General features: G+C 43.1%; 1 protein-coding gene across 1 annotated transcript; it reads left to right on the top strand.

Annotated features, from left to right (window-relative positions):
• LOC123503688 (beta-1,4-galactosyltransferase 2-like) lies at positions 1 to 27,375 on the top strand. Its single transcript, XM_045253668.1, has 6 exons — positions 1 to 189; positions 423 to 522; positions 1,097 to 1,333; positions 1,718 to 1,901; positions 26,584 to 26,802; positions 26,909 to 27,375. Exons 1-6 carry the CDS (start codon positions 19 to 21, stop codon positions 27,036 to 27,038), a joined length of 1,041 nt encoding a protein of 346 aa, XP_045109603.1. The 5' UTR covers positions 1 to 18; the 3' UTR covers positions 27,039 to 27,375.

The raw sequence follows: 27,375 nt of genomic DNA, 5'->3' as shown, positions 1-27,375 counted from the left end.
AATTGCCAAAAACCAAAGATGTTGTCGTGGGGAAAGGGTTGGGCGCCAGGCAGCAGTTTCAGTATAGCAAGGCGCTGGAACCTGCTGCTGCTGACCATCCTGGGCCTCCTGATGGCTGAAACATTATTGTACAACAATTACAGCTCTTTCTATGGCGTTCTCCATTGGTTCGTCGTGCCCAGATCCTCAGTAAGTGGTGGCCGAATGTGTTCTGTGTAGCCCTGTCAGGATCATCGCCTCTGATAGTTGAGCATGACGTTTGGAATAGCCAAGGAAGAAAGCAGAAGTGAATCACTGGCGTATTGCGTCTTTTCTGAATGAAATTAGTATTGATAAGAACTTTCTGACGTCCAAGTTATCCATAATTATTAGTATATTGGTTAATTACATACCGACAATGTTCCTATATGTATTTTCTACAGTTACAATTAAAATGGTTTAGAGATAATTCTACGAGACAACCATCTGTCTACTCGCCCGGCGACATCACTCTCTCTTGCCCGACCATCCACCCCAGCCTGAGTATGTATCTATCTGTTGATATGTTTGCCTTTCTAGTCGTACTGAGATGGCATCTCGGCAGGTTTTACTATAAACTCATACACATATACACACACAGACACACACACACACACACACACACACACACACACACACACACACACACACACACACACACACACACACACAAACACACACGTGTGTGTGCCGTATGTCCATTTTTATATCAAATCAGTGCTTATTCTCGGTTTTTCATTCGGTGGCAGTAAAGTTCTAAAACACAGTTTTCATCATATTTTCTTGCCAAGGTAAGAAAATTCATACTAAATACATAATGAATACCTTGCTAGGGACTTACATTACTAATTTTGTTTTATTCAGCTATTCTGCAGTAGTTTGGGAATGGAAAGATTGAGAGGGGGAAGAGTTAAAGAGAGTGCGGTCACTATTTTCTGGTCAATTGGTAAACGTGTGTCTTCCCAGAACAAGTTGATATATATATATATATATATATATATATATATATATATATATATATATATATATATATATATATATATATATATATATATATATATATATATATCCCTATCAGAGGGACGGATACATGTCAACACGAACCCTCCTAGCCTGGAGGAACAGGAGCGGACGCACCTTGAACTTACTCTCGGGGGACGCTACAAGCCTGAGAACTGCACTGCGCGGCACAAAGTGGCTATCATCATCCCTTACCGGAACCGCGCCACTCACCTGACGGCCTTCGTCCATCACATGCATCCTTTTCTGCAGCGGCAGCAACTAGAGTACACAATATACGTTGTGGAGCAGGCAGGTGGGTGGTCACTTACATGGCTGCTGGTGGCGAGGGCGTGGGATGTTGTTTTAGGTGGTGGTGTTGGAGGTAGTGGTATCTTTACTGCCCCTGCTGGTCCTGTTGCTGCTCCTGCTGATGCTGCTGGTATCAGTAAATGTATACATTTCACATGTTTTTACTGATGTAACTTATATTCAATGCAGAGAAGATTAGCTTTCAAAGTACACAGAAACACTGTCAAATTTTGATGTCTTGGAGTAGCTTTTCTGAACGCGTTATCGGTGAGGTAACACGTGGATATCAACAATATGATATTCTGAAATATCCACAAAATGTTTCGTTTTTACGTCTTACATTAATATTTTATGTTCTTTGATCCATGGTTCTCATTGTTTATGTAAGGTAACGATTCGTTCAATCGAGGAATGCTGATGAATGTCGGTGTCCTGGAAGGTCTCAAGCACCAGACATTTGACTGTCTGGTGCTCCACGACATAGACCTTCTGCCCACGGACGACCGCAACCTTTACAGCTGCATGGACCCTCCCAGACACATGTCCGTCGCCATAAGCAACCATAATTACAGGTGTGGCCCCGCCTCCATGTGTGCTGTTGTTACACTGGAACTTTCAAACAGTTTTCACTCAGTAATTACATTTCTTAAACACAGACTCTCTCTCTCTCTCTCTCTCTCTCTCTCTCTCTCTCTCTCTCTCTCTCTCTCTCTCTCTCTCTCTCTCACACACTCATACACACACAGAGAGAGAGAGAGAGAGAGAGAGAGAGAGAGAGAGAGAGAGAGAGAGAGAGAGAGAGAGAGAGAGAGAGAGATTCAGATTCAGATTAAAAATTTTATTCCATTTTACAATGATTATTCAGTATACATAACAATGTACACAGTTATATCATCAGTATTTTCACTTAAATATAGTATATTGTAAGTAATTAATGATACTAAAAAGCTCTATAAACGGTTTGTCGTGTCAATGATTATTAAAAAAGGATACTTAAAAATGTAAAATGCGATGATAAAAAAGTAAAATATATAAAGCTACAGTATAAAAACTTGACTTAAAATACTACGTAAAACTAAGAAGCACACACACACACACACACACACACACACACACACACACACACACACACACACACACACACACACACACACGCACACACACATATAATAAAGCAGTGGCAGTCAACCCCTAAGAAGATAATTCTTCAACTACTTTTTGAAAACAGGAAAGAATTTTTGTTTTTAGGTTAAGAGGAAGACTATATATATATATATATATATATATATATATATATATATATATATATATATATATATATATATATATATATATATATATATATATATATATATATATATATATATATATATATATATATATATATATATATATATATATATATATATATATATATATATATATATATATATATATATATATATATATATATATATATATATATATATATATATATATATATATATATATATATATATATATATATATATATATATATATATATATATATATATATACGGTTGTCAAATTAAAGGCCAAGATATCGAGTCGCCTCCACGCATGAGAAGCGTCTATTGGCGAGGTATACCACGAGGACACCACGAGGACACCACGGTTGCGGGAAAAATGCATGGCTACGGTCTTGTATGTGGAGAATCGAAAACTGTTCATGTTGGCCCAAATGGACACCCTATTGATCGCCAGTTGGAGCTTGCGCTCAATAAGTAACATACTAGCAGCAGCAAAAGAAATACATAAATCATCTACATATAAGGAGCTGAGAATGCCATCTGGAAGAATATCTATCACACCATTAATGGCGACTGGGAATAGTGTAACACTTAGAATACTTCCTTGCGGGACTCTATCATTTAGAGCAGTAGCCTCGGAGAGAACACTACGAACTCAAACCCGTAAAAGACATCTGGATAAAAACTGCTAAATAAAAATAGTAAGGTGCCCAAGAAGGCCATAATTAAACTGTAAAATGCCATGACACCAAGCCGTGTCGTAGGCCTTTTCCAGGTCAAAAAACACTGTTACTTGATGGTAGTGATTAGCAAAGGCCTCACAAATAGAAAACTTCATGGATAAAAGAGCATCAGTAGTAGACCTCATCTTTCGGAAGCCGTATTGTACCGATGACAAGTACTTCTCCCTCTCCAAATACCACATGAGTCTTACATTTACCATCTTTTCTAACACTTTACAAATGCAAGATGTCAAAGATATAGGACGGTAGTTTGTAGCCTGAAGATTATCTTTCCCAGGCTTCGGAAATGGGAGAACAACTGCGACAGCCCAAGAGGATGGAAAGTCACCAGTATGACAAATCATTTTATAAATTTAATAAAAAGTTAAAAGCACTGTCAGACATGTGGCGCAAGAAGGCATAAGGAATATCATCTGACCCAGGAGAAGAGTCGTGACACTGGGACAGAGCAGTCCGCAACTCGGAGGTAGAGAAGGAGACGTTAGAAGACTCCCCTACAGTGGAAGAAAAATTTATGCCGAGAGATTCTTTTCTCTGACGGTGACGTGCGCCCGGGGCTGTAGAATGCCTCTGTGAAACACTGGCAAATTGCTCCGCGAAGAGGTCGGCGACAGTCCTAGTGTCTGCCACCGTCCGCCCAGCTGATAACAAAACTGGTGGGGAAGTGGGGAAGGAGCAGATTACTTCCCAGCAATTCGGCGGACTTTATTGAAGAGATCCGTAAGAGGTGTGCGAACGTTTATGGAAGAGACATAGGCTTTCCAAGAAGCTCTTTGTGCCTCTTTCAAAAGGCAGCGGGCCCGAGCTCGGCAGCGCCGAAAAGCTTCCAGGCACTGCAGGTCCCCACGATGTCGCCGGAGACGAGAGAAAGATGCCCGTTTTTCTTTCACAGCGTTAGTGCATCCTGTGTTCCACCAAGGAACGGGACGCTTAGTAAAGCGACCGGTCGTCCTAGGGATTGTCTGAAGCGTTACTGAAGTTAAGAAATTGGTAAAATAATCAACAGCCTCAGCACAAATAGAAAAGTCAGCCAGCGGACGGATAAAAGAGCTAAGATCTGTGAATCGAGGCCAATCTGCCTTGTCTAAAACCCACCGTATGGGCCGGGACTGTGGCTCAAAGTTCACAGATTGTAATAAAATCGGAAAGTGGTCACTAACGTGAAATTCCGGTAGTACTTTCCAATTAAAATCAAGGAAAGAATTAGATGTACACAGAAAAAGATCGATAGCGGTAAAAGTCACAGAAGGATTGTGGAAATGTGTAATATCCTCAGAATTTAAAACCTCTAATCCCTCATCCTCAATAAAAGATCCGATTAAAACTCCACGAGGGTTACTAGCACCTTCATCCCACAATGGGTGACGGCCGTTAAAATCTCCCAATAAAAGAAAAGGCGGAGTCAGCTGACGCACCAGGCCGTCAAGCTCACCCCTGGAGACAGGATGCCGGGGAGGGATATATAAACTGCAAATAGTGTAGGATCGTCCCATAAAAATCTAATGACTCCGCAGAGCCGCGGTGCCGTTTGGTCACGCTATTCAAAAGCTTAGGCGATGCAGGAGGCAAATGGACATCCACTACATGGGTTAGTTTGGTCAAGTCCGTATTATTCTCGTCGCTTCTTGCAGGTAACTCAACTGAGTCATCGCACAAAAGGGCAAACCTATTGGCCAAATGAACAGGACCACCCGCCCCAACAGAGCGAGAGGTAGTAGGAGTTGTCGTCTTCGGACCGGCAGACTCAGCTGAAGAGCGATCGGCCAAAGCATAGGATGTCGCACCAGTACCGTCCTTCTGGACTGTCCGAAATATTGCGAGACTGGAGAAGTTGTCTTAAAGCCAGAGCCAACAAGGGGCAGGGATGCTACATGTTCTACAGCCAACCAGGTTTCATTGCATGACAGAAACGTTACATAGGAGCGGTTAGAAGGAAAATCCTTATCGTAAACAAGCCGAATACGGAGAACCGTGACATACTCCTTGAGAACAGAGTGCAACGAGTGATAAGAAAAAGATGGATTAACATTTACCATCAAAAGGGAGTCACATGCAGCAGAAAAGCGTCTTTCAGAAGAACTCCTAGAACAGGAGACTGCTGTGGGAGGCCCTTGTGGAGGGCAATATTCTTTACCACTCAGACCTGAAGATGACGTCTCGCGGGCTAGGTCAGCCACCTCACGAGAACCTAACAGCTTTTTGTGTTTAACCATATGTATAAAGTTACACAAAAAATGCCCCCCACCACGACAAGGCGGTTCCCATCTGTGAGGGCGTAGGAAGGGAGACCATGGAAATGGAAGTGCAGGGAGTTAGAAGAAGAGGACAGCCCAAAGGAAGATGATTGACTGCAAAAACGGAGATCTTAGGGAGAAGTAAAAAAATCCAGAGATGGCAAACAACAGAAATACGTGGAGAAGGCTCATTCACAACGGCGATTCCGAATAGGAAAACGCTGGGAAGAAGAAAGTCACTCCAAAGCTGATAAAAACCGTGGAATGTGGAAAATATTAAAGGAGGAAAGAGCAGCAAGAGCACTGCGAGAATCACAAAAAATTCTAAAACACGAATGCGGGAGGGTAAAAATTATCTGTAAAGCAAGGACTATGGCAGATAAATCTGCAGTAAAAACAGGTGCCACTGAAGGAAGGCTACCAGTCCGGTAGAAGGAGGAAAAACACACTAAAACCAACACCTGCATCGGACTTGGAACCATTAGTAAAAACAAGGATGTCATCAGAATAGGTAGAAAAGTGTTCTAAAAACCGTGGCAGGAGGGCATAATGAGACAACAGGAAGCTGCCAATAACCAACTCGTGGGAGCCAGAAAGAGTAGACAGGAGTGAAGGAGGTAGATAAGTCCGTCATGAGATTTGCGAGTCGAAGGCTAAAAGGTTTAGGGAGACTAGTTCTAGTGACATACGTCTGCGAGCGCGATTCCCGCAATATTGATACACAAGGGACAGAATCAGGAAGACGGTGGGTGCGAAACCAACACCAGAGGAACGAAGACTGGCGCCGGAGGTCGAGCGGCTAGAAACGAGCATCCACAAGCAGGCTAGGAATTGGAGATGCACCCGTAGCCAAGCGGATCCCAGCATGATGCCCGGAGTCAATCACGCGTAGCCGTGCATCCGTTGCAGATGAGTAGATCTTACAACCGTATTCCAGCTTGGGGAGGATAAGTGTTCTGTGAAGAAGCAGCAGAGTGTGTCTGTCCGCACTCCAAGAGGTGTGACTTAAAACTCAAAGAAGGGATAATGCCTTCCTGCAAGACGCCTTAAGACAACGGAAATGGGGAACCCAGGTGAGACAGTTGTCATATGTAAGGCCAAGATGTTGAGTCACCTCCACACATGTGAAGCGTCTATTTGCTAGGAATAAATCAGGATCTGGATGGATACCACGGTTGCGGCAAAAATGCATGGCTACGAGGTTGAGAAACGAAAACGCCTCACCCTAAGATAGGACCGATATGAACACGGTCAGGAAGGGTGGAACCAAAAAAGGTGGGAAGGACCATGTTGGCCCATCGGGACACCCTATTGATTGCCAGTTGGATCTTGTGCTCGATCAGTGGCATACTAGCGGCAGCAAAAGAAATACATAAATCATCAACATATAAGGAGTTGTGAAAGCCATCTGGTAGAGTATCTATAACACCATTTATGGCAACTGCAAATAGTGTAACACTAAGAATACTTCCCTGTGGGACACCATCATTTAGAGCACAAGCCTCGGAGAGAACACTTCCCACTCTAACCCGTAAAAGACGTTTGAATAAAAACTGCTGGATAAAAGTAGGAAGGTGGCCACGGAGACCAAAATTAAACAAGGAACGTAAAATACCATGACACCAAGCTGTTTCGTAAGCCAGGTCAAAAAATACGTTTACCTGGTGGTGGTGATTAGCAAAGGCCTCACAAATAGAGGACTCCAGGGATAAAGGAGCATCTGTAGTAGACCTCATCTTTCGGAAGCCAAACTATACCGATGACAATTATTTATCTCTCTCCAAGTACCACATGAGTCTTACATTTACCATCTTTTCTAAGACTTTACAAATACATGATGTCAAAGATATAGGACCGTAGCTCGTAGCCTGGAGATGATCTTTCCCAGGCTTCGGAAATGGGAGAACCACTACCACAGCCCAAGAGGATGGAAATTCACCGGTATGCCAAAATATATTATAAATATTTAATAAAAAGGTAAAAGCACTGTCAGACATATGGCGCAAAAAGGCGTAAGGAATATCATCTGGCCCCGATGAAGATTCATGACACTGGGAGAAAGCAAACCGCAAGTCGGAGGCAGAGAAGACTCCCCTACAGTCGAAGAAAAACTTGACCATGAGAGATTCCATACTTTGGCGGTAACACGCACAGGTCACTGCGGGATCCTTTCGGGAAATACTAGCAAAGTGTTCTTTGAAGAGGTCGGTGACAGTCTTAGGATCTGCCACCGTTTGCCCAGCAGACAACAAGACTGGCGGAGAAGGCGCAGAATACTTCCCAGCAATTCGGCGGACTTTATTGAATACATCCGTAATAGGAGTGTGAACATTAATGGAGAGACATAGGTTTTTAAAGAGGCTCTTTGTGCTTCCTTCAGAACGCGGCGGGCCCGAGCTCGGCAGCGTCGAAAAGCGTCCAGACACTGCCAGTCCCCAATATGTCGCCGGAGACGAGAGAAAGCCGCCCGTTTCTCTTTCAAAGCTTTGGTAAAAGCTTCATTCCACTAAGGAACAAGACGCTTAGTAAAGCCACCGGACGTTCTGGGAAGTGTTCTCTCCGAGGCTTGTGCTCTAAATGATGGTGTCCCACAGTGAAGTATTCTTAGTGTTACACTATTTGCAGTTGCCATAAATGGTGTTATAGATACTCTACCAGATGGCTTTCACAACTCCTTATATGTTGATGAAGCGCTGCTGAACGAAAAAATTAGTAAAATAATCAACAGCCTCGAAACAAGTATCAAAGTCAGCCAACGGACGGATAAAAGAGCTAAGTTCAATAAACCGCGGCCAATCTGCCTTGTCTAAAACCCAACGTTGAGGGGCGGGACTGTGGCTCAGACTCCACAGATTCCATTAAAATTGGGAAGTGGACACTACCATGTAAATCAGGTAGGACCCGCCAATAAAAATCAAGGAAAGAATTAGATGAACAAATAGAAAGATCGGTAACTGTAAAAGTCCCAGTAGGACTGTGGAAATGTGTAACATCCCCAGAATTTAAAATCTCCAATCCCTCATCCTCAATAAAAGAACCGATAAAAATCACACGAGGATTACTAGCACCTTCATCCCACAAAGGGTGATGGCCGTTAGAATCCCTCAACAAGAGGAAATGCGGAGTCAGCTGATGCACCAGGCCGTCATGATCATCCCTGGAGACAGGAACCCGAGGAAGGAGATATAGACTGCAAATAGTGTAAGATTGTCCCTTAAAGACTTTAACAGCAAACACCTGAAGGGGAGCGTTAAGTTGTAAGGGGACAACAGGTATATTCTGACGGACTAGGATAGCTGTGCCACCGTGGTGGCCCTGTTCAGGGAAAGTGCTAAAAGAGAAACGATAGCCAGGAGGACTAGAATAAGTGCTATCACCTAGCATAGTCTCTTGTAGAGCGACACAAGCTGGAGAGAATTCTAACAGTAAAGCTCGGAGTTCCCCCACGAGGCGCGAAGGCCTCTAGAATTCCACTGTAGAAGCTTGAAGATGACTATTTAGGTGCAGTGGACGGGCGAACCTTTTGAAGGGGCTGGCCGTGACTCACCTGACTAGATGGATGGATTTTAAAATAAGGCGACGCAACGTCTAAGGTATTTTGGCGCCACTACTATAAATTGACTGCCACTAACGTGTATCTAAAAAACTAAGTAAAAGTAATTAAAAACAATACAAGTAAAAAGGTAAGAACTAAAAATAAACTATAAAACCATATAAAACATTAGATACATAGAATAGAACATAGAATACATAGAATACATAGATACATAGAATAAAATGAAATAAAATTCACAGCTTTGGGAAAAGGCCTGCTTCTCCCAAAAACCTTAAAATGTCATGGCCCTGGGCCAGGCACTCTGGTCCAAGGACCTTTGAGATATAATAGACACCGCTATCTCTACCGCGACAGCGGTAAAGGTAGCGGTGTCGTAATTCGATCAAACTAGGGCACTCTGCCCAAAAATGCCGCACGGTGAGCGGCACCAAGCAGTCATCACAGTAAGGTTGAGGGTCCCTGGTCAGGAGGTACCTTTGTGTAAGGTACGAAGTCGCGTTAATAAAGTCTGTTCACGGCGATCCCGCACATGGGTGTAAGTCCATTGAGGGAGTGTGGAAGTAGTAATCTCTCCAATTTTCGATGTTGCGACCCCGTTAGCCATCTCCGCTGCTAAATTGCTGCAATCGCCACACGAATTGCATGAAATACATCTCGAAACGGAACATGGGAAGGAGATGAAGTGCGACTTGCTGCCTCTTTAGTGAGAATGGATGGATGCATTTTAAAATAAGGCGCCGCAACGCCTAAGGTCATTTGGCGCAGCTTCAATAATAAAAAAAAAACTATATAAAAACAGTTAAAATCAATATAGTATCTAAAAACTAAAAAAAAAGACAATAAAACTAAATGAAATATTAAAATGCATATAATAATAATAAAATTCAGAGCTTTGGGAGAAGGCCAGCTTCTCCCAAAAACCTAAAAACGTCATGGCTTTAGGCCAGTCACTCTTGTCCAAGGACCTTTGAGATATAATAGACATCGCTATCCCTACCGCGAAAGCGGTAGAGGTAACGGTGTCGTAACGCAAACAAGGGCACTTTACCAACAGGTGCCGCACGGTGAGCGGCACTAAGCAGCCATCACAGTAAGGTTAAGGGTCCCTGTTCAAGAGGTACCTTTGTGTAAGGTACGTGTGACCTATACGAAGTCGCGCCAATAAAGTCTGTGCACGGCGATCCCGGACATTTTCGAGGTTGCGATCCCCGTTTGCCATCTCCTCTGCCAAACTGCTGGAATCGCCAAACGAATTATATGAAATACTTGCTGCTTCTTTAGCGAGGCGGTCTGCGTGTTCATTCCAAAGTACACCAACGTGACCAGGGACCCAACAGAACCCAACACGATATCCTCTTCTGGTAAGTAGATAGAGCCACTCCAGGGCTGATAAAACCAGTGTGTGAAGGGAAATAAAAGAAGAGAGAGCAGTAAGAGCACTGCGACAGTCACTAAAAATTGTAAAAGACGAAACCGGGAGAGTAAAAATGTTCTGTAAAGCTAGGACTATGGCGGACATCTCCGCAGTAAAGACGGAAGCTACCGAAGGAAGGCTGCCAGACCGATAAAAAGAGGGGAAAACCATACTAAACCCAACGCCTGCATCCACTAGAAGGCTAAGTATTGGAGATGTCCGAAATACACCTGTAGCCAAGTGGATCCCAGCATGATGTACGGGGTCAAGCGTGCGTAGTCGTGCATCCGTCGCGGATGAGTAAATCTCACAGCCGTATTCCAGCTTGGGAAGTATGAGTGTGCGGTGAAGCAGCAGCAACGTGTCCCTGTCCGCACCCCAAGATGTGTGACTTAAAACCCGAAAAAGGGATAATACCTGCCGACAAGACGCCTTAAGAGAACGGAAATGGGGAACCAAAGCCTCCACGCATGAGAGGCGTCTATTGGCGAGATATAAATCCGGGTCTGGATGGACACCACGGCTGCGACAAAAGGTCTTCAAGGTGGAGAATCGAAAACCGTTCATGTTGGCCCAACTCGACACCCTATTGATCGCCAGTTAGAGCTTGTGTTCAATCAGTGACATCCTACCGGCAGCAAATAAAATACATAAATCATCAACATATAAGGAGCTGTTAATGCCATCTGGGAGAGTATCAATAACACCATTTATGGCGACTGCGAATAATGTAACACTAAGAATACTTCCCTGTGGGACACCATCATCTAAAGCACTAGCCTCGGAGAGAACACTTCCAACCCGAACCCGTAAAAAGACGTCTGGATAAAAACTGCTGGAAAAAAAATCGGAAGGTGGCCACGGAGACCAAAATTAAACAAGGAACGTAAAATCCTATGACACCAATCTGTGCCATAGGCCTTCTCCAGGTCAAAAAATACAGTAACTTGTGTGTAGTGCTTAGCAAAGGCTTAACAAATAGAGGAATCCAAGGATAAAAGAGCCTCAGTAGTAGATCTCATCTTTCGGAAGCCATACTGTACCAATGACAAGTACTTCCCCTCTCCAAGTACCACATGAGTCTTATAATTACCATCTTTTCTAACACATTACAAATACAAGATGTCAAAGAGATAGGACGGTAGTTCGTAACCAGGAGATAATCTTTCCCAGGCTTCGAAAATGGGAGGACCACTGCCACAGCCCAAGAAGATGGAAAGTCAGCGGTATGACAAATAATATTTTAAAGATTTAATAAAAAGTTAAAAGCACTGTCAGACATGTGACCCCCCAAAAAATAAGGAATGTCGTCTGGACCAGGAGAAGAGTCATGACACTGGGACAAAGCAGTCCGCAACTCGGGAGGAGAGAAGGGGACATTATACGACTCCCCTCCAGTGGAAGAAAAATTTATGCCGAGAGATTCCATTCTCTGGCGGTAACGTGCGCTTTGGGCTGCAGACTCCTTCTGGGAAACACTAGCAAAGTTCTCCGCAAAGAAGTCGGCGACAGCCTTAGGATCTGCCACCGTTCGCCCAGCAGACAACAAAACTGGTGGGGGAGGAGCAGAATACTTCCCATCAATTCGGCGGACTTTGTTAAAGACATCAGTAAGAGGGGTGTGGGCATTAATGGAAGACACATAAGCTTTCCAAGAGGCTCTTTGTGCCTCTTTCAAAACACGGCGTGCCCGAGTTAGGCAACGCCGAAAAGCTTCAGGAACTGCGGGTCCCCACTATGTCGCCGGAGACGAGAGAAAGCCGCCCATTTCTCTTGCACAGCTTTATTGTATGCTGCGTTCCACCAAGGAACAGGACGCTTAGTAAAGCGACCTGACATCCTAGGGATTGTCTGAAGCGCTACTGAAATAAAAAAAAATCGGTTTAATAATCAACAGCCTCAGCACAAGTAGAAAAGTCAGCCAGTGGACGGATAAAAGAGCTAAGGTCTGTGAATCGAGGCTAATCTGCCTTGTCTAAATCCCAGCGTGGGTGCTGGGACTGTGGCTCAGAGTTCGCAGATTCAAATAAAATCGGAAAGTGGTCACTACCGTTTATATCCGGTAGGACCCGCCAATTAAAATCAAGGAAAGAATTAGATGTACAAATAGAAAGATCGATAGCTTTAAAAGTCCAAGTAGGACTATGGAAATGTGTAATATTCCCAGAATATTACACACTAGAAGGCTAGGTATTGGAGATGTCCGAAATGCACCCGTAGCCAAGCGGATGGCAGAATGGTGTACGGGGTCAAGCGTGCGTAGTCGAGCATCCGTTGAGGATGAATAGATCTCACAGCCATACTCCAGCTTTGGAAGTATAAGTGTACAGTGAAGATGCAGCAAAGTGTTCCTGTCCACACCTCAAGAGGTGTGACTTAAAACGCGAAGAAGGGATAGTGCCATCCTGCAAGACGCTTTGAGTGAACGGAAATGTGGACCCCAAGTAATACGGCTGTCAAAGAATAGGCCAAGATATCGAGTGGCCTCCACACACGAGATGCGTCTATTGGCTAAATATAAATAGGGATCTGGATGGACACCACGATTTCGACAAAAGTGCATAGACACGGTCTTTGAGGTGGAGAATCGAAAACCGTTTATGTTGGCCCAACTGGATACCCAATTTATTGCCAGTTGGAGCATTCGCTCAATCTGTGACATCCTAGCAGCAGCAAAAGAGATGCACAAGTCGTCCACATATAAAGAGCTGTGAACGCCATCCGGTAGAGTATCTATAGCACCGTTTTTTGCAACTGCGAATAGCGTAACACTAAGAACACTTCCCTGTGGGACACCGTCATTTAAAGCTGTAGCATCGGAGAGAACACTCCCCACACGAACCCGTAAAATACATCTGGATAAAAACTGCTGGATAAAAATAGGAAGGTGGCCACGGAGACCAATATTAAACAAGGAACGTAAAATCCAATGACACCAAGCTGTGTCGTAGGCCTTTTACAGGTCAAAAAATACAGTAACCTGGTGGTGGTGATAAGCGAAGGCCTCACAAATAGAAGGTTCTAGGGATAAAAGAGCATCCGTAGTAGACCTCATCTTTCGAAAGCCGTACTGTACCGATGACTTTCCCTTCTAAAAGTACCACATGAGTCTTACATTTACCATCTTTTCTAACACTTTACAAATGCATGATGTCAAAGATATAGGACGGTAGTTCGTAGCCTGGAGATGATCTTTCCCAGGCTTCGGAAATGGGGGAACCACTGCCACAGCCCAAGAAGATGGAAAGTCACTGGTATGCCAAATCATATTATAAAAATTTAAAAGAAAGTTAAAAGCACTGTCAAACATGTGGCGCAAGAAAGCATAAGCTATATCATCTGGCCCAGGAGAAATGCCGTGACACTGGGACACAGCAGTCCGCAACTCAGAAGCAGAGAATGGGACATTATAAGACTCCCCTCCAGCGAAAGAAAAGTTTATGCCGAGAGATTCCATTCTATGGCGATGACGTGCGCCCAATTCTTTCCAGCAATTCGGCGGACTTGGTTGAAGACATCCGTAAGAGGGGTGCAGACATTTATGGAAGAGACATAAGGCGTTTTCAGTAGCACTTTGCAAAAGGCGAACGGTCCTAAAAGCGTTCGCCAAAAAAGGCGAACGCTTTTCAAGATTTGTTCGCTTGTGTTAGCTCTCAGAGTCTTGTGATAGCGAACACTTACGCTGATTGGCTGTGAGACGATTTGCCAACTTTGTAAGTTATAAATCAATAAAAAATACTATTATGAGGAGCATGTGAGACGAGTTGCCAACTTTGTAAGTTATAAATCAATAAAAAATACCATTATGAGAAGCATGAAGATATGATAAGTATTATCATGTAAAGGAAATACATTTAGTAACTGTTTACTGATATTGAAATTCATAAGAATTCTCCTTGCAGTTTGAATTAAATGAAAACAAAGTCTTGTACTCTCGAGACATCTTGGACTACGCACTCTGGCTGGACCACGATTCACACTTATTCACGCTTTTCATTTCAAAGCTTGTGACTCCGACTTTGATTTTCAATTACGTGAGAATCTCGTAGATTACGCATTATCTAAGCACATTAATTGTAAAATATAAATATGGTAGGATATTTGTACTGTTGCTTGATAATGACATATGGTTATAGCAATATTGCAGAAGATTTGGGTATATTTTTTTAATGGTGGTGCTCTGAAAACTTTGGGCGAACGAACACACGACTTCATGGCCTCTTTGACAGTGCAATAATTTGAGGGAATCCACAGCAAAAATGTCTCTGCCAATGTAACTACTGAATGACAAGCAGTTATTAGTGGTGTAACGGTTTATCTGGCATATTGTGTATCAATGGATACTGGGTACATTACCTGTACTACCTTATAAAGTAGGAAAATGTGACAGGGGAAGGGATACCTGGGATCTTAAGGGCTTTATTCACCTCTATTATTTGGTCTCAACACCGCCATAGGCGCTCTAGTATTAATTTTTTTTTTATTTTTTATAAAAGGTCCGTTTCACGTATAAACACGAAACTCACATATGTAGAAGGCTTGGTGATCTTGCCATAAACATAAAAAAAATGATTGAGCTGCAAGAGTGTAGTTTGGCCGTCATAGCACTTGAGAGTTCAGGGAAGTAGGACGTTTTCTAAGTCCAGCGAGCTCTGCACCAGTCAAGAGTAAACACTGAAATGATTTTCAATTGTTTATAACAGACTCAACTGAGTCGTCGGACAAAAGGGTAAACTTATTGGCTAAACGAACAGGCCCACCCGCCCTAACAGAACGCGAGGTAGCAGAAGGAGTTATCTTCAGACCGGCAGACTCAGCTGAAGAGCGAGCGGCCAATGAAGCATAGGATGTCGCACCAATACCATCCTTCTGGCGTTACAGGAGTTCGCGGCAGGCACTACCAAGGCTAATAAATTGGCTGTTCACAAGCTGTAAAATGTCCTGCTGCAGGCAATACCTGGGGCATTGTCTGGAACGTACCTGGTGAACATCACGGCAATGGAAACAATAAACAGCCGCATTGCAATGCTCCTCAGAGTGTGAATCTAGTGCCAAGCAATTACCACATCGAGACGCTTCCTTACAGAAGCTTTTGCTGTGACCTTACCCATAGCAAGAGAAACACTGAAGAGGGCGAGAAACAAAACGCCTCACCTTAAGATTAATAAAGCCGATATTAACACGGTCAGGGAGGGTGGAACCGAAGAAGGTGAGAAGGACCATGTTGTAGGAGTTCCTCATCTTTGTCACCTTTTCAACTGAGGTAGGACACATTGCCAGTATTTCCTCCTTTAGAAATTCATAAAGATCTTGACTATAAACACAACCTTTGCTATAATTAAAGGTGGGATGAGCCTTAACAGTCTCAAACATGCTTTCGGTAGGGCATGGGAGATGTAACATCCTCGCCTGAGTAATATCTTTAGCTCGCACGAGCACCCCCTTCCCGTATTTCTTGAGGTTTCCCTCAGGAATCGTGCCAATCTCTTTGGACAAGTATCGGGAGGCATTGATGAAATTCCCACGCCCATTTCTATAGTACGCCACAAACCAACGTGGAGACGGGATCTGGCGGACTGCTGTAACTGAATTCTCTATATAGTTTTCAAAAATATTTGGGATGTAATCCATGTCATACTCAGAAATATTACGTGACTGGAGAAATTCAGTTTTAAAGCCATGGCCGGCGAGAGACAGAGATGCTACATGTTCATAAGCTAAACGGGCTTCATCAAATGACATAAACCTCACATAGCAGCGGTTAGAAGGAAAGTCCTTATCATAAACCAGTCGAATGCGAACAATCATACCATACGCCTTGAGAAGTGAGTTCAAGGTATGATAGGAAAATAATGGATTAACATTTACCATTACAAGAGAGTCATATGCAGCAGAAATGCGTCCTTCGGAAGAACTTCCAAAACAGAAGACTGCTGTGGAAGGCCCTTGTGGAGGGGAATCCTCCTCCTTACTCAGACCTGAAGATGACGTCTCGTGGGTCAGGTCAGCCACCTCACAAGAACAAGAATGTTTTTTTGTGTTTTCCCATAAAAAAACAGCTACACAAAAAATTGGCTCTAGGGGCATCCCAGCCTGGACACCCAAACATCCAGCAAAGGACGGCCCTTACTGGGCGATCCCTCCAGCGGGTGGCTCCGCTGGTCCACTGGTAGCCTACGTAGGAACCATTTAGTCTGACCCTCATTGGCGACCTTACTAGCATGGGTAGCCCTCTCCCCCTCGAAAGGGCAGAACAGGGGCCTAAGCCCCCTCTAGCCTTGCTCGCCAGGTCACAGGGGCACGCAAGCCCCCCCACCACGACAAGGCGGTTCCCATCTGGGGGGGACCGAGTCATTGGACAAAACGGCAAACCTGTTAGCCAGATGAACAGGACCACACGCGCCAACAGAGCGAGAGTTAGCAGTAGGAGTTGTCTTCGGACCGGCCAATGAAGCATAGGATGTTGCACTTGTACCGTCCTTCTGACGGTACAGGAGTTCACGGCGGGCGCTACCGAGACTGATAAATTGACTATTAGCAAGCTGTAGAATATCCTGCTCCAGGCGATACCTAGGGCATTGCCTGTAACGTACTTAATGAGCATCACGGCAATGGAAACAATCAGCTGCAGCATTGCAATGTTCCTCATTATGCAGAAGCAATTACCACATCGAGAAGCTTCCTTACACGTGCTTTTGCCGTGACCGTACGAATAACATGAGAAACACTGAAGAGGCCAAGAAACAAAACGCCTTACCCTAAGATTGATAGGACCGATATTAACACGGTCATGGAGGGCGGAACCAAAGAAGGTGAGAGGGACCATGTTGGTAGAATTCCTTATCGTAGTCACCTTTTGGACTGAGCTAGGACACATACCCTTTATTTCATCCTCAGGCGTTTCGTAAAGATCCTGACTGTACACACAACCTTTACTGTAATTAAAGATGGGATGTGCCTTAATAGTCTCAAACATGCTGTCAAAAGGACATGGTAGATGTTGCAACATCCTTGCCTGCGTGATATCTTTCGCTCGCACAAGCACCTTCTTTCCATACTTCTTCAGATTCCCCTCAGGAATCGTGCTGATCTCTTTAGAGAAGTACAGGGAGGCATGGATAAAATTCCCGCGCTCATTTATGTAGTACGCCAAAAACCAACGTGGAGGTGGGATCTGGCGGACTTCAGGAATTGAACTCTCTGAAAGGTGGTCAAAAAGATTTGGAATGTAGTCCGTTTCACTGTCCGAAATATTGCGAGAGTGAAGAAGTTCTTTTTTGAAGCCAGAGCCGGCAAGGGGCAGGGATGCTACATGTTCATAAGCCAGACGGGCTTCATCACATGAAAGAAAATTCACATAGCAGCTGTTAGATGGAAAATCCTTATCATAAACAAGTCGAATGCGAAGAACCGTGCCATACACCTTGAGAAGTGAGTGCAAGGCGTGATAAGAAAAAGATGGATTAACATTTACCATCACAAGGGAGTCATATGCAGCAGAAATACGTCCCTCAGAAGAACTCCCAGAACAGGAGACTGCTGTGGGAGGGCCTTGTTTAGGGGAATCCTACTCCTTACTCAGACCTGAAGATGACGTCTCGTGGGCCAGGTCAGCCACCTCACGAGAACCTGATGTTTTTTGTGTTTTCCCATAAAAAAAAACAGCTACACAAAAGATTGGCTCAAGGAACAAGGGAAACCACCTACTGGGACTACAGTGAGAGGGAGCGCTGGCTGCCGTGGACGGGGTACCTCGTCCCCATGCGGACCAGTCGTTTTAAAAAAAGGCCCCATATGCTACGAATATTTGTCCACGACAGAGATGAGACTCCCCCCCCCAAAGCATCCCAGCCTGGACACCCAACCATCCAGCACATGACGGCCCCTACTGGGCGATCCCTCCATCGGGTGGCTCCGCTGTCCACTGGCAGCCTACGTAGGAACCATTTAGTCTGGCCCCTCACTGGCGACATTACTAGCATGGGTAGCCCTCTCCCCCTCGAAAGGGCAGAGCAGGGGCCTAAGCCCCCTGTAGCTTAGCTCGCCAGGTCACAGGGGCACGCAAGCCCCCCTACCACGACAAGGCGGTTCCCATCTAGGAGGACACCTGACTATAAATAATCAACCGACGAGAAGATACCGGGAATTGAGATGTGCCGGGTCGTTGGACCGCAGCCTTTCGGCCTACCTGTGAGTGATGCGAACCATCATCAGTCCTACCGGTCATCGGAGAACGAGGGTCAGGCTGGACTGCCCTTTTCGACACAGTGGCTCCACGAGGGACGGCTGTGACAATATCATCGGAAGACTCCATGCTAATACCATCCTCATCACAAGAAGCCCAATCTGAGACAGAGGGTGCCGTTTGGTCAGTCTCTTCAAAGGATTAGACGATACAGGGGGCAAATGGACATCCAATACATGCGTTATTTTGGTCAAGTCCGGATTATTCCTGTCACTTCTTACAAGTGACTCAACTGAGTTATCGACCAAAAGGGCAAACCTATTAGCCAAACGAACAGGACCACCAGCCCCAACAGAGCGAGAGGTAGCATAAGGACTTGTGTTCGGCCCTGCAGACTCAGCTGAAGAGCGAGCGGCCAATGAAGCATAGGATGTCGCACCAATGCCGTCCTTCTGGGGGTAAACGAGTTCGCGGCGGGCTCTACGAAGGCTAATGAACTAACTATTAGCGAGCTGTAGAATATCCTGCTCCAGGCGATACCTAAGGCATTGCCTAGAACGTACTTGGTGAGCATCACGGCAATGGAAACAATAAGCAGCAGTATTACAATGTTCCTCACTATGTGCGTCTAATGCTGAGCAATTACTACATCGAAAAGCTTTCTTGCAGGAGCTTTTGCTATGATCGTGGCCGTAGCACGAGAAACACTTAAGAAGGCGGGAAACAAAACGCCTCACCCTTAGATTGATTGGACCGATATGAACACGGTCAGGAAGGGTGGAACCAAAAAAGGTGAGAAGGACTATGTTGGAGGAGTTCCTCATCTTAGTCACCTTTTGGACTGAGCTAGGAGACATAGCCAGTATTTCCTCCTCAGGAAATTCATAAAGATCCGGACTGTACACACAACCTTTACTATAATTTAAGGTGGGATGAACCTTCACGGTCTTAAACATGCTGTCAGTAGGGCATGGGAGATGTTGCAACATCCTCGCTTGCATAATATCTTTAGCAAACAGTAACACAAAACATTAGCTCCACGGGCAAGGGAAGTCACCTACTGGGAGTACAATGGGAGCGAGCGCTGGCTGCCGTGGACGGGGTACCTCGTCCCCATGCTGAGCAATTGTTTTAGAAAAAGGCCCCACATGATGCGAATGTTTGTCCACGACAGAGCTGAGACCCCCTTTCCAAAGCATCCCAGACTGGACATCCAACCATCCAGCACAGGACGGCCCCTATTGGGCGATCCCTCCAGCGGGTGGCTCCGCTGGTCCACTGGCAGCTTACGTAGGAACCATTTAGTCTGGCCCCTCACTGGCGACCTTACCAGCATGGGTAGCCCTCTCCCCCTTAGAAGGGCGGAGCAGGGGCCTAAGCCTCCTTTAGTCTAGCTCGCCAGGTCACAGGGGTACGCAAGCCCCCCCCCCCACCACGACAAGGCGGTTTTTATCTGGGGGGGAGGGGTTAGGCGAGGAAGTGCAGATACGGACTAACTGCGTTTCGATGTCCGGAGGAGCGGTACCGGATTACCTGATATCCAGTAACGCCCACATCTGCTAGTTTTCAACCACTGCACTCTTTGTAGGTTCTTTACGTGTTTTTTCATGTGTTGACCATATGACCACTGCATATTCCAACTGAGGTGTAATTAAGGTGGTTAATATTTTCTCAATATTCTCAAACAAGTAATTGAATGAGAATCCAATTCTTTTGGGTGTGCTTTAGGTTTTTTTTTTCAAAATACTCTGTTCATGTGCTTTTCTGGTAATAAGTTGTTCTTTATAATCACTCCAAAGTCCACACACACACACACACACACACACACACAGTAGCAGCGGCCGAGGAAGGACGTGCATGGGACAGCTCCTTGATTTACCATTAGCAGTCCTACCGACCCTACAATGGCCGGGCAGTCTGTTAGCTCAAGTTTGGAACAGCTGGTAAAGGAAAAAGTGGAAGAAGAGCTTGTAAACCTAACAACCGAAGGAGGGAGCCTATCAAGGGAACCAAAACTGTTAAGGAAGTCGTTGCTGCCATCATGCCCGGAATTGCCAGCATTATATCGGTGGCTGTCACAACTGCAGTTTCTACGGCAGTGAAAGATATAACCAACACGTTATCACTCAACACGCAAACAATCAACCTGGAACATCGCTACGAAAACGACCGTCTGGAGCAGTATACACGGAAAGACAACCTGCGTATATTTGGTATTGAGGAAGAACCGGACGAGGACGAGGATATTTTACAAGCAAAGGTTATCGAAGTTGCTGCTGATGTAGGAGTGAAATTAGAAGCAGATGATATATCCATTGCTCACCGGTTGGGGAAGGTTGGTGACAGAAGCAGGCCTGTGATAGTACGTTTCTGCCACAGAAAGAAAAGGAACGCAGTGGTGAAAAACAAGAAAGAGCTTAAGAAGAAACAGAAGAAAATCTACATCAATGAAGATCTGACACCACTGAGATCTACGCTCATGAAGATGGTAAAGGAACAAGAGGCTGTAAGGAACGTCACTACTCGGGATGGTAAGATACTGGCATGGCTCAAGGACAAGGAGAGACCCGTCGAGATTACAACACCAGACGATCTCTTCAAAGTGGGAATCGAATCTCCGGATTGGAAGCGCCTAAGATTGGACCACCTCGTTAAGTAACAAGTAGCAGGAGTACAGCACTATCCAAGGGCAACCCACTACTCTGCAATCAACACCGTAAGTCAGCAAAAAAATTCAACACAAATAACGCCTACATATACTCTAACACAGATACATAACAATATAAACTACGCAGTGATAAACAACCCAACACCACAGCGACACTCTATAACTGCACACGCAAACACAAGTTCAAAACAAGCACACAGTGATCCACAAGTTTTAACACACACTCAGAGTCCCACTACACAAGGACCTACGCTAACGACCACTCAAAGTTTGCGTATGAATATTTTGACAATTAACGTTTGTGGCTTAAAGTCCAAGCTATTAACGAAGGAATTTATGTTGTTTCTTGTGAATTATGATGTATTGTGCATGTGTGAAACCAGGTGTGATGACGCTGACATGAATAACGTTAGGAAAATAATGGTAAATAACGGGTTTGATATTGTGTATAAGAACAGAAGTGCTCTAACTAGATATAAATCAGGAGGTCTTTTAATTGGTGTGAGAAACACTCTAAGTATAAAGTGGAAAGAAATTAAAAGTAGTGAGGAAACCTTATTATCTATCTGCGTAAACAGACAAGATCTTGGATTGGAAAAGAATTTATTTATTAGCTGTATTTACATACCACCAAGCCACTCACGGTATGCTAAGAGAGAACATTTTAATGAACTTGATGAGTTTTTTCTGTCTCATTCAGATTGTTTTCACGTTGTCAGTGGGGACTTTAACGCACATACTGGTATACTGTCAGATGTTGCTGATATAACTGAGGACGATATATTGCCAGTAGTTGATGTCAACGCTGTGTTAAGTGCTGCAGGATGTTTAATGAGTAGGAGTAATAAAGACAATACCCCTGACAGAAGTTCCTACGGTAAGAGATTAGTAGAAGTATGTAAAACAATAACGCCGTTATTTTTAATGGAAGGGTTGGCAATGACTTGGGAATTGGTGAATATACTACCACATACAATACAAGTATTGATTATGTTATAGGTAGTTGCAATGTTGTGAAACATGTTAAAAATTTTGAGGTATTGGATTTTGAGCCATTGTTTTCGGATGTGCATTGTGGTTTGCAGACGGTGCTAGAATTTGCATGTGTGGTAAGACAGACAACGAGAGAGAGTAATAAAGAGGAGGAAATAGTGAGAGCAAGACCAGGTAAATGGAGTCATGAGAGAAAAGAGGAATATGTGAGTCATGTGGATGTCAGTAGAGTGCATGAACTACTTCATACAGTTGACGTTTTATCTGTGGATGACATAACACACCAATTACAATTAGTACTAGTAGAACCTGCTATGAAGGTATTTCCCACAAAAGTAAAAGTAAATACATTAAAAGAGCAATAACACCAATATGAACGGTTATGATAAACAGTGTTATAATGCCAGAAAGCAATACCACAAAGCTAAGAACAAGCACAATAAACAAAAAAATCCTGTCACGTATAGTATTATGAGAGAGAAAAGTAAAAACTACAAAAAGAAATAACAAGGGTGAAAAATAAAGAAAATTCCATTGTTGTGAAAAAACTGAGAGAAAACAAAAGCAAAGATCCAAAATCATACTGGCAAATATTAAAAGGTGAACAAGGAGGAAACAAGGAGAGTGAACTTAATCTTGAGATATTTTACGACCACTTTAAAGCATTATTAACTATTGATAACGAGGGAAATGACACCATTGACTATGAAATTAACCAAGAGAGGAATGTGCCCATATTGAACAACCCTATTACGTCTGAAGAGATAAAACATGCATCAATAAGTTGGAAAATAACAAATCACCAGGTTCTGACAATATCATCAATGAATATATTAAAAGTACTCAAGACCTATTATCCCCTCTTTATGTTAAGATGTTTAATAAAATATTGGATGAAGGAGTCTTCCCAATGGAGTGGACCATTGGAGTAATAATACCATTATACAAAAACAAGGGAGACGTCAGAGACGCAAATAACTACCGGGAATTACCTTGTTAAGCTGTATGGGAAAGTTATTTACATCCATCTTGAACAATCGTTTGAATCAGTATTCTGAAGCGAACCACATCATCAATGAAACACAGGCAGGATTTAGACAAGGATATTCAACCCTGGATCATATGTATTTGCTCAAATGTATTATTGATTTGTTTAAATGGAAAAAGAAAAATTATTTTGCTTGTTCGTAGATTATAAGAAGGCGTTTGATATGGTGTGGAGGGAAGCATTATGGTTTAAGCTGGTTAGAGATAATGTTAATGGTAAATTGTTACATGTTGTTAAGAGTATGTATAAAAATGTTAGATCTTGTGTGATGGTGAATCAAAAATTGTCGGACACATTTTCGTGTACTATGGGGGTAAGGCAGGGAGAAAATTTGTCACCATTGTTATTTGCTTTTTATATTAATGACTTGCAGGACAAACTTCTTGAACTTAATTGTAAATATTTAGATTTTGATAACGAATTTCTTAATATCTATTTGAAATTATTTGTGCTAATGTACGCAGATGATACAGTATTGCTATGTGATAGTGAAGTGAATATGAAACAGGCGCTAACATCTTTGCATAATTATTGTCTAGATTGGAAGTTAAAGGTTAACTGTGACAAAACCAAAATTGTTGTATTTAGTAGAGGACAGGTACAAACAAGTAATTATAATTTTCAATTAGGGAGTGAGACTATTCAGGTTGTTAACGAGTACAAATATTTGGGTGTCTTGTTTAACCACAATGGTAGATTCAGGAAAGGGGAGTTGGCTCTTAAGGAACAGGCAACCAGGGCTCTGTATTCCATCATTGGTACTTCACGTAAATATGACTTGCCAGTTGATATTCAAATAGAACTGTTTAAAACGATGGTTGTACCTGTACTTACATATGGCTGTGAAATATGGGGTGATTGTACTATAAGGGAAATAGAATTACTACATATGAAGTTTTTGAAGCACGTTTTGTATGTACATAGATACACCAGCACAGACATGGTATACGGTGAACTAGGGGTTTACCCTCTTGATATAACTATTAAGTGTAAGATGATAAGTTATTGGTCTAGGTTAGTGACGGGAAAGAACACTAAATTAAGTTATATAATGTATAATTGCTTATTACAGTTATATACGAGCGGTCTGTATTTGTCACCATGGATAGAATACATCAAAAATATTTGTATAGAGTGTGGAATGTCATGGGTGTGGATGGCGCAGACAGTTAGTAACCCTAAATGGTTCAGAAAAGCGATTGAACAAAAATTAAAAGACTTATGGATAAACAAGTGGTACGAAAACATATCAAATAAAGGTATTTGTAATACTTACAAATTATATAAAGAAATTTATGGAATTGAAGAATACCTGCTTAAACTTAATAAAAATAATCGTATAAGTTTGTCAAAGCTTCGCACGGAAATAATAAATTACCAATCATTGTTGGTAGATATAATCAAACAGACAGAGAGGTGCGTTATTGTACTAAATGTAATAATGAATTGATAGGGGATGAATACCATGCTTTGTTGATTTGTCAAAATCAAGAAATTCTTCAATTGAGAAATAGATACATACCCGAATATTATAGATTGCAACCAAATAATTTTAAATTTGTCAAGCTGATGCAAAGTGGTAATGTAAACTTGTTAATAAATCTGGCACAGTTTATTAATGCATTGTTGCGAATGTTTAGGTGATACATAAGATTATGTACATATTGAGGGCTGTGCTCCATACTTTGTAAAAAGTCTGAGCAATAAATATATTTCTTTCTTTCTTCTTCTTCGTTGTGTGGAATCTTATCAACTGCTTTTGTCAAATCAAGGTACACACAGTCGACCAAGCCGTCTCGCTGCTGTAAAATATCAAGCACTCTTGAGTAGAAATATAATAAATTTGATAACTATGATTTTCCTTTTCTGAAGCCAAGCTAGTTCTCTCTTAAGATTCCTTGATTTTCTAGAAATTCGTATCACTTGTCTCTAATCACTTCTTCACATATCTTACATATAATACTAGTCAGTGAAACAGGTCTATAACTCAATGGCTCCATTCGACGTCCACTCTTGTATATTGGTACTACATCCGCCCTCTTCCACTCCACTGGCACTTGTCCCATTGTAATCTATCTTTTCACGATATCCAAGATTGGTTCAAGCAACTACTCTTGACATTCTTTTAACATTCTACCCGACATTTCATCCGGACCCATTGATTTGTTGACGTCCATGCCATTTACAACTTTCTCGATGTCACTCTTTGAGACTATCACATCCTGCATTTGTTTCTCTTCAGGTAGTATGCTCCCATTGAATTTTATTTCGTTTGTGAATACTTTACAGAAACAATCATTTAGCTTTGCAACAATATATGCTGTTCATAAATTTGTGAAATTATTTTTCGGATCTCTCACAATTTTTCACTATTCTTTGTTCACTTTCTTTTTGTGCTTTTCGCCTCACTTCAACATATCTTGCAATGCTATATGCTTATCTCTACACTTCTTCATTATTAATCTTGTACTTTCTCCATGATTTTTTTTTAACATTAAGCCTTCCGTGTGTGTGTGTGTGTGTGTGTGTGTGTGTGTGTGTGTGTGTGTGTGTGTGTGTGTGTGTGTGTTGTGTGTGAGGAGAGGCATGTACTCAAGGAATTCTAGCACACACACGTGGTGTGCACATATAGGGCATGATTTTAGCACTTCCTTATTGGACTTTGTATTACCATAGTTTCTCCAACATTTTAAGTAACTATATAGAAGTACATAGCCGGAGATAGGGGGATGTATTCCAAAAGGTATTGCAATATTAGTGTAGTGTAATTGGAATATTAATAAAAAGTAATTACATTAGAAGTAAGATACTTTTTTTTTTATGGTAAGGCCTATAGTGCCTGTAGGCACACTTGAAGAGTGTATGGGAAGCGCTGTTCAGCTTCCACCCATTAGTGGCGCAGGCAATTTTATTTATAGTGGTACCCATATTAGGGCCCATATCACCTCTCAAGCTCATCTTGAGTGTAACCACCTGGGTATCATGGTGATATGTAGGTAACTCGACAAATGGCAAAGTGTTTTAAGGCTGTATGTGGTGGGATTCGAACCTACGCGTGGACGTCTGACCGATCCCACGCTCACCACCTTATCCACTACGCCACCGCTTCCCTACTTGCATAACGTGTTTATACAATCTATAGATTGCCGTATGGAGCATATTTTGGAGGCGTGTCTGCCATCACAGCGAAGCAGTTCAAGGCCATCAACGGGTTCAGCAATAAGTTCTGGGGCTGGGGAGGTGAGGACGATGACTTCTTTAACCGCGTCAGACATCACGGCCTCAAAGTGTCGCGCTACCCAAGGAAGGTGGCCCGCTACACCATGCTGTCCCACAAGAAGGCGAATCCCAACCCTGACAGGTGAGCCTGACGGCCTGCACGGCCTCACCAAGAAGAAGGAATGATAATAGCTAGTCTTGTATGCTTTGTGTTATTCCCAACGATGAGAGTTGTCTCCGCTCTGCAGACTCATAATCCTCCGCCAGGGTAAGTCGAGGTTCAAGACGGACGGCCTCAACAGCATTAATTACCAAATACTGAAGATTGAACGACAGCGACTATTTACCTGGCTGGTCGTGGCTCTGGAGCGGACGTGACATTGGCCTGCCCTTTATGCTTATAGTAGCTTTCAATTTGGACACGTAGCGACGGAGGAAATACTTGTCATCATTTTGAACATCAGGCAGGGTTATGTCTGCCACCATTATTGTCTGTTTTTATATATGTAATGTTAAATATAAAAAAAATACCCAGTTTTATGCAGTATTTTGCCAAGTTGTAGCAAGTCTTGCGTGATCTTATTTCTTAATATCTCCATTTGTCCATCGTGCTACACATACAGCACATCAGCTAAGTAGCGCTCGCAACACTCAGAGGTCCTTGCCACGAGTCATACGAGTCGGATAATGTGAATACTTTTTTAATTTTTTTTCT

This window comes from Portunus trituberculatus, chromosome 14 (assembly GCF_017591435.1).
Source record: "Portunus trituberculatus isolate SZX2019 chromosome 14, ASM1759143v1, whole genome shotgun sequence".
Lineage (NCBI taxonomy): Eukaryota > Metazoa > Arthropoda > Malacostraca > Decapoda > Portunidae > Portunus > Portunus trituberculatus.
The sequence above is the reverse complement of the archived record's forward strand: the minus strand, read 5'-3'. Positions and strand labels throughout refer to the sequence as shown.

Excerpts from the sequence above, each read along its gene's own strand:
- LOC123503688 (XM_045253668.1), top strand. The coding sequence starts at position 19 with ATGTTGTCGTGGGGAAAGGGTTGGGCGCCAGGCAGCAGTTTCAGTATA. Across the intron at positions 1,902-26,583 it reads ATAAGCAACCATAATTACAG|ATTGCCGTATGGAGCATATT; the intron begins GTGTGGCCCCGC and ends TACAATCTATAG. Across the intron at positions 26,803-26,908 it reads GCGAATCCCAACCCTGACAG|ACTCATAATCCTCCGCCAGG; the intron begins GTGAGCCTGACG and ends TCCGCTCTGCAG.